This window comes from Rissa tridactyla, chromosome 1 (assembly GCF_028500815.1).
Source record: "Rissa tridactyla isolate bRisTri1 chromosome 1, bRisTri1.patW.cur.20221130, whole genome shotgun sequence".
NCBI classification, from domain to species: domain Eukaryota; kingdom Metazoa; phylum Chordata; class Aves; order Charadriiformes; family Laridae; genus Rissa; species Rissa tridactyla.
Window position 1 is genome coordinate 69,956,004 of NC_071466.1, and position 13,457 is coordinate 69,969,460.

Below are 13,457 nucleotides of genomic sequence, written 5' to 3' on the forward strand. Positions count from 1 at the left end.
TACTCACTTATTTCTTCCTGTAGGGTCTCTTGCTTCTGTTTCTGAATCCCCGTCTCTTGCTCGAGATCTTCTATTCTACTGTCTTTATCAGTAATCTTCTGATTAAGTTCTTTTACTAGCCTTTCATAATCAGCTATTTCCATATCCATCAGTGTACTCTTTTGAGCATCCTGCAAGTTACACACAATTGAGTTACAGCGTACAACCTGCCTTGGCTGCTAATAATTTTTTAAATTATATTAAAAAAAATCTATATCGCCCATCTAACAAGAACTTTATTACTATCCATATCCACAAGCAACACCCATTCATCAGGTTTCCATATCCTCTGTAAATAATCTATTTTCAAACAAGAACCAGAAGCTTTGAAAAAACTTGTTGATAGTTTTAACAGTTTTACCAGTAGGTACTTTGCAGCTATTAGTTTCTATCATCTTCAGTCCTTACAAAAAGGGCAGCTTCCGAACAGTGCACTGTACAAATACTCCAGACATCTGAATTCTATTCCTATTTCTACTCATGACAGGCCACATAACCCAAGCTAAAACAAACAAAAAATAAAAAAACCCACCGAAACCCAGAAGTACACATCAGCTCTCCAAACACAAAACCAGAGGTAAAAACCCTCGTGTTTTCCCTTTAGCAAACCTTGGGCTTTAAAAACACTCATAACAGAAAGGGAGGCATTGAACACAGCAAGATGGGCCAAAATCTTTGGTAGTCCATTAAGCACTAACATGAACAGTAACTGTACCTTTCTGGCCAGCTCTAGTTCTTGCATGGTTTTCTGCAGCTGTTTCTTTTCCTTCTGAAGTTGCATCTGAAGCTCCTCCATTTCTCGGAGAGCACCACTATGTTCCTGAAATTTAAATACTTTTTTGTATTTTGTAGTCCAATTTCAAAATAGATGTCAGCATCTATTTACACTTACACACGCACACAGATACTTTGCTTGTACAAAGATAAGATTCTTTCTTTTTGAGGAAATAACTGGGAAACAAAGAAAACCTTATAAGATTATGAAGTGTTTTTCACATTCTGTAACAATTCCCAATCTACTCTAAGTGACAGTCTCGCAAAGTTCCTTCAATTGAACAGACCAAGCCTTCAAAAAAGACAGTCAAGTAACAAAAAGAGACAGTATGGAACTTGTTCTATAAAAATACAGTTTACAAAGGTCTAACAGGAGTTACATCCAGTGAAAGTAATGCTTTAGCCCATTCGCCATCTCTACAGACTACTACCTTTGTTTTCTGTTCTTTTAGAAGCTTTTCGGCTTCTAGTTCTTTGTCAGCCTTTGCCTTGGCTCTTTGTACCTCCAGTATCTGAGCTTCCAGCAGCTTAGCATTATGTTGCAGTGTTTCAACACGAGCCAGGAGGTCTTCATTAGCAGACTGTAACTGATCATGCTGAAATGATCATAGTGGAAAGATAAGAACATAAGCCGAATTTGTGTGCTATTCTGACAGGTAAGATATTGTCTATATTTAAAAAACAAACACCAATTTCTACGCAACTCCCTTACAAGCAGCACTCCTACAGATAAGTCTTGTCCATCTTAATTGTTTTAAACCAGATTAAGAAATAGGCTAAATTAAAGTCACTAGCACAATGTGGTTATTTTGTTCAGAGTTCATTTGCCCAGCTTTCTGTAAGATGTCTAGAATTACAAGAAATCTGAAAAAAATACCCCAACATTTATGCCTTCCTCCCACAATAATAGGCAAGGTTCAAGTACTTATCACCCCACTTCAAATATAGATGCTGTATTTATAAACAAAGGATCACACCATTCCTAGAAAAGATTTAACTGCAGAACCACCAAGCCTTCAATGACACGGCATCAGTACATAGTAAGAACTCCTCCTGTATCTGGGCTATTTTTGCAATCATTGTAACAAATTCAATTTTGATATCTTCAATGTTTTATCTCAGTCTCTATTATGCAGATTAAGAATGAAGTGAAAGAATTACTTAAGTGAAAGAAGTGCCAATTACCTAGACAGTGGTTTTATTTACAAAATACTTCGTAACGAACTTAAATGTGTGCGTAATCAGCAGAATATATGCTACTATCTGTCTTTTCTTCCTATGCTTTTCACTAATAGCTTCCATTTGTAGGGAAATGGTGACCTAGGTGGATCTTCTACGTAATTATGTATGGAGCCTGGGAGTTTATATCCTAAATCTCAAACCCATTTCAGTTAGCTTTGCAGAAGTGTCTCATAGCTGTTTAATTACCATCTTAGACTCTTCTGAATGCCACTAGAGTACTCTACAACGCATCCTAAAGTCTCATCTTTGTGAAAGATGCAAAAAACATAATTAATTTAGTATGTTTAAACACTGTTGATTAAATAACAAAAACACATTTTGTCTAAGAAACAGAAGAAAATAAATCTAACACTTAAAGGTTACTGTAGTTCATGAGAAGGGTAGATGAGGAATCAGAAACAGGGCAAGTTTGATACTTTATTTTTATGTCTGGTACTTGCAGCAGAGTTCTATGTCTGGCTGAAGCCAGAGCGCTGATCACCTGCTCTGTTCTGTGAGTTGACCTGGGGTAAATCAAACCCTTTCTATTGAAAAAGCCAGACATTCTAGATATATTTACCTTTGTCATGGCCCAGATAAGTCACTATCCAAAACACACTTTGGTTATGAAACTATATATAGTAACAATCACATGAATAAAACTTACACTCGATAAGTAAAATAATTTTTACTGTAATTAGCAATTGATCAGACACACATACTGAACTGACCTGCTGGGATGACACCTGTAGCTGTCTTGTAAGGTCATCTATCTGATGTTCAAGATTACTTGCTCTGCTTTTTTCAGAATCCAGCTGTTCTCCTTGCTTATCGTATTCCATCAAAAGATTCTTAACACATACAAACACAAACCCATCATTTTTTACAAATATACATTGCATAAGCATCTTCTTAATTCTTCCTAATATTTCAGCAAATGGGTTGTCTTACCGCAACATTGGAAATATCAGAATGAAATTAAAGCTATCATTCCATTACAGGCTCTGTGAGAAATGCTTTTCAGTTCACGAAACTCTACAATAATTCAGGTTGGAAGAGACTTCAGGAGGTCTACATTCAACCTCCTGCTTAAAGCAGGGTCAGCAGTGACATCAGACCAGGCTGCTCAGAGCTTTGGCCAGTCAGGTTTTTCCAAGCACCTGCCTCCAAGGATAGAGATAGCACTAAAGCTCTGGGCAGCCTGTTCCAAAGCTTGACCATCCTCATAGGTTAAAAATGTTTATCCATATATCCAGTCAGAATATCGCATTTCAGTTTGGGACTACTGGCTATCATCTTGCACCACCATTAATAACCCGACTTTATTTCCTTGGCAACATCTTTGTAGGTACTGTCAGGCTGCTATTAGGTCCCTTTGAAGCCTTCTCCAGGTTGAGTAATTTCTCAGCCTTTGTGTATCACATATTCCAGTCCCTTGACCATCCTGGTCACCCTCCACTGAAATCACTTCAGGTTACTAATGTCTTTCTTGTATTTGGAGGGAGGAGGAGGGACAAGACTGACTGCAATACTCCCAATGATGTCATAGAATTATAGAATCATTTAGGTTGGAAAAGACCCTTAAGACCATCAAGTTCAACTGTAAACCTAGCACTGCCAAGTCCACCACTAAACCGTGTCCCTAAGTGCCACATCTACACGTCTTTTAAATACCTCCAGGGATGGTGACTCAATCACTCCATGGGGCAGCCTGTTCCAATGCTTGAAACCCTCTCGGTGAAGAAATTTTTCCTAATATCCAGTCTAAACCTCCTCTGGTGCAACTTCAGGCTATTTCCTCTTGTCCTATCGCTTGTTACTTGGGAGAAGAGACCGACCCCCACCTTGCTACACCCTCCTTTCATGTAGTTGTAGAGAGCGATAAGGTCTCCCCTCGGCCTTCTTTTCTCCAGGCTAAACAACCCCAATTGCCTCAGCTGCTCTTCACAGGACCTGTTCTCTAGACCCTTCACCTTCATGGGAGTGCTAACGAAAGAGCGATAATGACTCCTCTTGACCTCCTAGCTGTACTCCTGTTTTGCAGTCCAGGATGCTATGGCCATCTTTGGAACCTGAACAGAGTTTCCTCATCCTCAGGGTACTGCCTACCAGAACCCTGAAATTCTTTTCAGCAGCCACACAGTCCCAAGCTTGTATCGAGTTCCTCTCTCCCACATGAAGAAATTTGCATCTGTCTTTGTTGAACTTCAAAAGGTTTCTGTCAGTCCATTCCTCACACCTGTCTAGGTCTCTCTGAATCAAATCCCTGCCCTCATGTCTGTTGACTGTTCCCAGTTAGGAATAATCCAAGAACTTGATGAATGTGCACTCCATCACTTTCTCCAGGTCATTGTTAAACAGGACAGGTTGCAGCCCAGATCCCTTCGGTACCCCATTTGTTATGGGCATCTAGTACAAGCCATGAATTTCTACTCTCTTAGCCAAACCATGTAAGTAATTTTTTTTATTGTTGTTTTTTTTTTTTTTTAAGTACCCATTCAGTTGTTTACCCATTTAAATTGTAATGTCCCAGTGCAGATACCAGGTTACTGTGAAAGAGCATCAGAAGCTTTCCTAAAGTCAAGATAAGTGACATCCACTGTTCTCCTCTCGTACGCAACTCCAACTGTTTTATCATGGCAGGCAATCAGATTAATCACAGTTTACTCTTCATGAATCGATGCTAACTGTCCCCAGTCACCTGCTTCTGCTTTATGTGCCCAGAGATGTGCTCCAAGATGACTTACTCCCAAGTAATTGCTAGCTTATGTCTTTATCACTTAAGGACTTCCTAACTGATCCCCAATTTAATGTACCTTGAAGTATTTATGTTTTGTCTCAACAACACATTGATACATATGCTAGATCTAAAAAGGTTTAAAAACATAATCCAGTAGAAAGGAATTGCCTTATTTTCTTCTGACAGCAGCCACACAGTTCCGCTACTAGAACTTTAAATTTCTTGATTTGGGTACTCAACTGCACTGACAATTTCTTTTGCCAAACATACTTGTGCAAGTAAGCAGCAACATATATCCAGGGTAGGCTTCAAAAGGAAAGTATTTTCTGACGGTTAACTTGTCTTTTGTAAATGTACTATTATTCTTACCTTATAGCTTTCAGCTCCTTGAATGACATCTTTCATTGAAGCAGACAACTGATCTTTTTCTGATCGAACCAACTCCAATTCTTCCTTCAGTGCCTGCATCTTATTAAAAGGAAGTGTGTGTCATTAAAACAGAAACCCACATGCAGAATGTTCTTCATATTAAGAAACAGTCAGGGTACCTCTTTTCGACTGGCATCTAATTCTTTCTTTGCTTTTACAGCAACCACCTTAATTTTATTTAGCTTCTCTCCTTTGTCTGCAGCTTCTTTTTCCAGTCTTCCTAAAATAAATAAATAAGAAAGTTAAAAAATATGCCTCTCCTCTCCCCCAAGAAACGAAATTAAATTAGAACATAAATACCAACATAACTTTAAAACAAAACAAAATAAAAAGCATAGGGAGATGTACAGATCATTCATTCAGTTAAGCATTTAAATTTAATTTGAAGCTAAAACATCCAGCTGCACAGATGATCTTCCCCTGTTTCAGAGGCTTCCATCACAGTTAAGAGCCACATTCTTGTCTACTTTACATACAATTGTAACAACTCAGCACTATTTTCTTTCTAATGTGTTGGGATAACTATAACGAGGCAACAGTGTTGGGAAAGTGTTGCTTCCCTCTTCTCTTGGCAGCCTTAGGGATTCTTATTGACACAATTATTTCCCATTTTTAAAAAAATAAAGATGAAATCCACTACACTGTTTAAAGCCAAAGGTACACACAAAGAAAAAACCTTACGAAATATCAAATAACAACTGACTTATAGATTGCTAACAATATTTTAAATCCCTAATGGAAGGTATACTGTAGAAAGTTGCATTGGTATCTGCTTCCCCACCTTCCTTGGTTTGTAGGAAACAGGACAATTATGCAGAGAAAGAAAAACTAAGTCCAAAACCCCCAAACTGTTTACATAAAAAAGAACAGTGAGAAAGATACCAATTTTTTCTTGAAGCTCTGCTACTGAAGACTGTTGATCAGTTTTCTCAGTCACTGTCTCCATTAAAGTCTGTATTATAAACAAAGATATAAGAAGCATTACAAAAAATTCTGTGATATCTGTTTTTCCCCTAACAAGCCACCAGAAGTTTCAGCTACAGCTGGAATGCGTCTACGTTCTCACTACCAAGAAAGTCTTTATGTGCAATTTCGTACCAGCTTGGTAACTGAAAAGCATACTTATGTTGAAAAGAAAACATTCCAACCTTTTAACAGCTGCTTTCCATCCTGTCCAAGGACAAAAAGTGGGAGACCATTAATCCTGCAGCTGTCAGCTTTACATACCCATCAATTCCCAGGACCTGAAGTCAGGAGTAGCTAATGCAGATCAAGCAGGAGTTTTGTTTGAAATAGAGCCATAGAAAGTTAGAGGTGAAAGATTACGAGGTCGGTTAGTCCATCTAGTTAAATGATCACTTTGAGGGTTATTGATAGGAAGAGAGGTTCAAGTACAGCAACTTTTGTCAAAATAGCATTGATTGGTTTTGTTGTGTTGTTTTTTTCCTGGGGGGAGGGAAGGAATTTTGAGGTGCTAGGAAACTCAGAAACATGTGCTTTCTAGAAGGGAAACTCACTTTCAGGCCAAGGAAAAAAAAAGGAAGAGAATTGAAAGTATTTTTTGAACCTTAATTCTGAAGACTTTAGAGGTTTAGTCTGTATACTTCAATAACAAAATATAACCTTTAGAGAACTCAGTTCGTCTTTCACATTTCTAAGTTCAGCTTCCTTTTGTTCCAGAATGAAATTTAAGTCGTCTTGTTTTTCTGATCCTTTTTGCTGTTGTTGTATTTGACTTTCATAAAAAGCAAGTTTTTGAGTGATCTCTTCAATATTAGCTAAAGGATCTTGATTTTCAATCCTTGATTTTTCACTGGCATTCTTCAGCTCCTGGATATCATGTTGAAGTGCTTCTTTTTCAGACAATGCTCCTTCCAATTCTTCTCTCAAGAGAGCCTTTTCTTTTTCAAAATCCTCAATCAGGGATCTATGTTCTGTATATTGAGCTGCATTTTCTTCCTCTAGTCTCTCAACTTCCTGCTGCAAATGATGAATTTTCTCCTCATTCTGTAAAGCAAGACATTGCTCTTCTTTCATTTTTGCCAAGCATTCATTCACAATGTGTAACAAGTTAACAGAATCATATTCCCCATCAGAATCTGAAACGCTGAACCCAACTTGCTCAAGTAAGTGGTACAGCTGAGCTCTTACAAGGGATCTGTGCACTTGTTCGCTTTCAAGTAATGTTGATATTTGGTCTTTTTCTGCAGTCACCATCTGTAGTTTCTTTTCTAAGTTTTCAGACTGCTCTTTCAACACTAACCAACCACCTTTTTCAGATGTAATCTTTTCGAGCTCTTCACTTAATTCACCTTTTTCCTGAAGGATTTTCTTATTTTCCTCACGAAGAGTACATGCTTCAGATGAAAGGTTCTCTTTTTCACGCACTAGAGATCCAATCTGGTTTTCCAGTTGCTCTAGCATTTGAGCGTTTTCACTCTTCCTAGTTAAAGCTTCGTTCAGTCTCTCTGTTAAATCCTCCACTTTTTTCTTCAGGTCGCTATTGTACTGGTTAGCAACATCTACTTCTTGCTGAAGTTCCTGCACTTGTCTATGTTCTTGCTTGCATGTTTCCTGAAGGGTTTCTCTTTCTTCAACCAAGCATTTTACTTCATTTAAAATATCCTTGTTTTGATCAGTAAGAGCACTGATCTTCTCTTCCAGTTCTTTCATAGCAGTCTCTTTTTGGTCAATGGAACTTGTTATTGTGCTATTCTCCTCCTGGAGACTAACAATTTTACATTTAAGTTCTTCTATTTCTAGCTGATTAGATGACAATTTTTTCGTTTCTTCCTGGAGGCGATTCACAGTTTCAAGAAGAACATCCTTTTCATTAAAAGCAGCTCGGAGTTTCTGTTGCAGTTCACTGACATCAGAAGCTTGCTGTTGTCTCATTGATTCAAACTCCTGGCTGATCTTTCCAGCAGATTCCCCTAGCTCAGTTTGTAGAGTTTCCATTGTTTCTCTTAGGCTATTGTAATTGGACACCGCTTCTTCTTTTTCCTGAGTTACCTTTTCAAGTTGTTCTCTAAGTTCCTGCATTTCAAAAACTAATGTCATTTTTTCTTTTTCAGAACCAGATAATAAAGTTTCATTTAGTTCAGAAATTTCTCTCTTGTGTTGCTCTTTCAGAGCTTGAGTCTCTAACTTATGCTCTTTTACAGCGGTTTCACAATGCTGTCTTGCTGCTTGAAGCTCCAATTTTAGTTTTTCGATTACACAACAGTAATCTTCTTTAGTAAGCTGCAATTCATTTATCTTAAAGTCCAAGTCTTCCCGCTCATGGAAGTACTCATCCTTTATGCGATGGATTTCCTCTTCCAGTTTTAGTTTGACATTACTCATGTACGTTAACTCATCTTTTAGTATGCTATGTTGGGACTGGAGCTCTGCTAAACTATACTCCAGGTGCCTAACCTTTTCTTCCATTTTTGCTTCTACACAAGGTTCTTCTTGTGTATCTACAACATCTATCTTGTTTTCTACACTCTTATTTAAGACTTCTCTCAGCTGCTCCAAGTCATCTTCATGCTGGTTAGTACATGCACACATTTCATCCTTCGCATTTTTCTCTTTTATTAAGCTCTCCTCTGCCAAATTGTGCTGTAACTGATTTATCTGATTTTGCTTTTCTTCATTTTCTTTAGATGATATTTCAATCTGATGCATCAACTCTGACACCTCTTCCTGATGGGCAATTTTTAATTTTTTAAGCTCTTCATTCAGATTTTTGATTTCATTATGGTAACATTGAGAGTTGCTTTTAATAGTTTCTTGCAGATTTGTCACTTCTTTGTTTTTGTCTTCATTCACAGTTTCCAACTGCTTGCTCAGACACAAAATTTGCTCCTCATAAGTAGATTTAATTCTTTGGACATCATCTTGTAATCTTTTAACTTCTTTTTGACTATCACTATGACATTGAATCTGTTCCACCAGCTCCATTTGTTTCTTCACTTGTTCCTCTAACTCCATTTTCAGCTTTGTTAAGTCCTCATTGTGTTTGCATTGTGCATTTGCCAATTCACTCTTCAGAGACTTTATTTCTTTCTGAGAGTCAATACTTGATTGCTCCAGTTGCTTCTGCAGTTCTTCTGTCTTAGCCACTGCAGCCTGAATAAACAAGTTATTAAGTACCGTTAATTCAGCACACAAAATTTCCAAATAAACTGTTTATACAAAAATGAATTAGAAAATTTAGGGGTCCTTAGTTTTAGAAATTGATATAGTTTTTAAATATCTAACTATATTAGGACAACTCAATTCAGAAGACACTGCAAAGAGTACAAGAATGTTTGCAGAATGAGAAAGGAAAACTAAGTCTTAAATCACGTTTACGAGCATAACTTCACAAAATGGTCACGACATCTCAACTTTAGCAACTATTCTGATAATGCATTAAAGACCAAATTACTTTTAGCGCATCAAATTCAAGTACCCGGAATATAACAATGTTCATCAACTGCAAGCAATTCACGCTTCACTTTATTATTAATTGAGATTACTGACATAATATAGATGCCTTGGCTGACAGGCTCCTTCCTATGAATCTCTGAATGTAAACCTTGCATTTCCCATGGAAAGACTGAGCTCATTGACTGAAGCCATCACATATGTAGGCTACTAGTGCACAGACTGAATTCTTTTTGAACAGCTGTGGATCTAGAAGGTGCATATAAGAATTTGATATTTATTGTCAGTGCTATAAAAACTATAAATTAGAGGGTACAGAGAAAATACGCTTTAACATATAAAGCCTTTAGATTTTTTGTAAGGTAAAACAGAAGACAGCTAAGTGAAGAAAAAGATTCAAATGAAAGTGAAATACACAACAAGCAAAACTATACAATAAAGATAAACATAATTCTGAAATATTTTAGTAATGTTCTGTTGCTTATTTCAGTACCTCTGCTTCTTGCTTTCTTTGAATATTTTCTTTTTTCAGAGCTACACACTGCTGCTGACTCTCAGCTTTTTCCAGAAGCACAACATCCAGTCTTTCTGTGAGAGCCTAATTTAAAGGGAGAAATATCACTGAAATAAGGGTTTCTTAACAATGGAAGCCTAAATAATTTTTGCAAACTGTAGGACCTCACATATTGGTCATGACTTTTTTTTGTCAATTAAATAGATCAGTTTGATTTTAAAAGTCACTTTCAGCCCAAGTATGACAGATATGGAATATGTAGACTAAAACAATGATGCTGAGTAATAGGGTTTGTTCAAAATCATGTTTCTGATCAGCTAATTTTTTTTATCACCAGGTGTGTGTGGGGGGGGGGGGGGGCAGGGAGCTTTACTTCCGTAGAAAAGAAATCTCCATCCAAATTATTAAAAACAATTTTCCAGTTGATGAATTCCTCCTCACTACCAATTTTCACTTTCACATGCTATGACCCTTACTTGGAGAAAGGCAGATGTTCTTGCCACTTAAAAAAATTCCAGTTACTTTCCTAAAAGTATTTCTTGTGACATGCAACTTTAATTATGCGTTTCTGATCACATCAAATGACTGTCTCAGAAGTTTTCTAAATGGCTGAAGTCTTTCCGCAGTGGTCATTCTAAAAATAAACAAAAGCCTGTCTAACCAGCTATACAAGGAAAAAGTCTCGCTGAGGAAATTGCACTACTCTGTACTATTCCTCACAGAACTGACAGTGTTTTCTGAGAAGTGGAGTAAGGATGTGGGGGGAAGAGGAAAAAAGGGATTTTAGGAAGTGTCTTGAATTCCTGAAAATTTATTACATTCAATTTGAATAACAGTTTTAAAGATATTTACCAGATTATGACTGTAGATGTGTTTCAGCTATTATGTAACACATAAGAAACACACTACATATTCCTACCTGAATAATATCATCAGCTCCTCCAGCAGCTGCTTTAGATCTGAGTTCTTCAATCTCTTTCTCTAGTTCTTAAAAAAGTATAGACATTTCACAGCATGAGTTGATGCTCCATCACAGTAGCAAATTACTAGTAAATCCAGTGCCTAACAACACTTCTATTCAAATCAGAGATATCTTTTACTTCATCAGTTTTTGTTACTGAATGATAGAAAGGCCTAACGGAAAGAGAACAAACATTCAGTACTACCTCTCTAGTCCTGACATTTAGCATGGTTTCCTGAGGAAACAAAGCTTCCTTGTTTGAGTAGAGGGACAACAGACAGAAATTCTTTTGATGATTGTCATACCATCTATTTCATGATCAATTTAAACCAGAGAGAAGATATTCAGTTCATACTGGTTGTCTAAAAATAGGCAGCAGATAGAAGAACATGATCTTATGAATAACCCCAGTGAGGAAAAGCCTAGTATAGCCCATTCCTATCCTTACTGTTTTGCTGGGCAGCTACCAGCAGTCAGTGTAACTGTAATTCTAAACAAAGGGAAGCGACACCAGTCCAAGTAGTGGGCCACTGGAGGAAAAGGGAGAGCACAAGAGAGCACAGATTTATACAGGATACTCCTAGGTGGTTAACACAGAAGTTTGATATATTTTACAATTTCTTGTTAAAGAAGTGAATGACCAAATATAAAGTAGCTATTTTAAAGAAGCCATTGTACTCTACAACAGTACTAATTATGCAAAAACCTATTGGAGTCAGTCCCCCTCCCATCTGCTTCCTAAGAAGCAACAAGTATCCCTGCAACTGACATGGGGAACAGACAATGACAAGTCCCACTTCAACTCCTGCACAAGCTACATTTTTCCATCATGCCATACTGTCAGATCAAAATTAGTTTAATATCTGACAAAAGCGATGCTTCTTTTTCTCCCCTTATTTGCTCTAAGGACTGAAGTCCTTATTCTCCCACAAAAAACAGTGAAATTGCAGAAAAAAAATCTAGGCTATTTGCCTAGAATTTAAATCTATCTAGCAAAAATATGCTGTGATATTAGGAAAGGTCAGATAGAACCAAGCATTAAGGCAGAAATTGTTCTCATTCCAGTAAGGTACCTGTACATCTTGACTTTACTTTCTGCATAAGCATCACTTGCTTTTTTGCAAACTTGATGAGATCTTCTTTGGGCAATGTGTCCAGCTGTAAAAAAGTACATATTAGAGAAACCAGCGGTAAACAGAAAACCCAGAGGTTTTTTTTCTGTTTACCCAGAGGTAAACAGAAAACAGGGCATTTTAGCATCAGACTTCCAAGAATTAAAATTTAGAAACTGTCTTACCACACATTTGCAAGAACAATAACAGTCCAAGTTACTGCTGTTCTGTTATCCAATTTTGTTATTTCAAGTGCAACTCAAGTGCAAACTACTCCTAATTCTGTACTTTTCCGAAATCATTCTAGAGCACATCATTTAGACAGGAAACTGGGCAGCATCAGTTAGACAGGAAACCTCAGTTAGGAAGGGTTACAATTCAGTAATATAACTTGAATAATGTTTTGAAAATAGGATGCTGACCTAGCATTGTCATTGTTTAAATTTACTTCCAACATATGCAAAGAAATCTGTGCACATTAAGAAACAGAGTATTGCCAAAACTGGATGCTACTAATATTTTATCAAATGTTACAATATGAAGTGAACGTATCAATAACAGATTTTTCTCCCCAAGTTTTCCAAAACACCTTAGCCTAGTGTTTATAAATCAATTTCTCAAGAAGTCTAGAAAACAGGAAACTGTTTAAAAATACCTTTATGTCTTCCTATTAGTCACAGCTTGATTGCTAAGCCGTAACTCTTTCAACTACTGCTATCCAAATAAATTAGATATGTGAGGCCTGATTACCTTTGATTTGCCTGATCCTGGTGTGACAGAAGACGCCACCATCTCTTGCCCAGCATCTTGAACCTACAACAAAATAATTGAATATAGTGAAAGCTCAAGAAAAGAATTTAAACTGTATTTGTAGGACTAGTCAGAAGGATAAGAGAAAAAAAAAATCTGTAGAGATCTATCGTGATTAGTGCAATACAACAGCAAAATAGAAAACTCAGGAAAAACACCCCTGACTTCCAAACCAGTACGATCTTACAATTCCATTACTGAACTGACATCTAGACTGATAGACTGATACACTACTGAAAAATCTTTTTTTTTTTTTTTTTTTTTTTTTAAACAAAGCGTAACTCACTATCTTGTTTTTAAAAGACTCATTAAAACAAGGCATGAACAAAGAAAAAAAAAACAAACCACTTGTAGAGGAGTAGCAGTTAAATCAAACTTTGGGAACTTCTGAACTATATATATCCCTCATCTTTCTTAAACACACTGGTTATTGCTAGAATTGTT

At 37.0% G+C, this 13,457-nt stretch overlaps 1 protein-coding gene across 3 annotated transcripts in view; it reads right to left on the bottom strand.

Moving 5' to 3' along the window:
• GCC2 (GRIP and coiled-coil domain containing 2) overlaps positions 1 to 13,457 on the bottom strand; it is a 31,442-nt gene that overhangs the window by 15,924 nt on the left and 2,061 nt on the right. For 2 of the 3 annotated variants that reach the window (XM_054203677.1, XM_054203667.1), the window contains exons 2-13: positions 12,954 to 13,016; positions 12,165 to 12,249; positions 11,050 to 11,117; positions 10,110 to 10,214; positions 6,827 to 9,316; positions 6,086 to 6,155; positions 5,323 to 5,423; positions 5,144 to 5,242; positions 2,766 to 2,885; positions 1,245 to 1,409; positions 755 to 859; positions 8 to 170 (exon numbers count right to left, since the gene is read on the bottom strand). In XM_054203677.1, coding sequence (XP_054059652.1) covers positions 8 to 170; positions 755 to 859; positions 1,245 to 1,409; positions 2,766 to 2,885; positions 5,144 to 5,242; positions 5,323 to 5,423; positions 6,086 to 6,155; positions 6,827 to 9,316; positions 10,110 to 10,214; positions 11,050 to 11,117; positions 12,165 to 12,249; positions 12,954 to 13,016 — 3,634 coding nt within the window. The remainder of the gene's footprint in view (positions 1 to 7; positions 171 to 754; positions 860 to 1,244; positions 1,410 to 2,765; positions 2,886 to 5,143; positions 5,243 to 5,322; positions 5,424 to 6,085; positions 6,156 to 6,826; positions 9,317 to 10,109; positions 10,215 to 11,049; positions 11,118 to 12,164; positions 12,250 to 12,953; positions 13,017 to 13,457) is intronic. The other variant, XM_054203687.1, reaches the window with a different exon arrangement.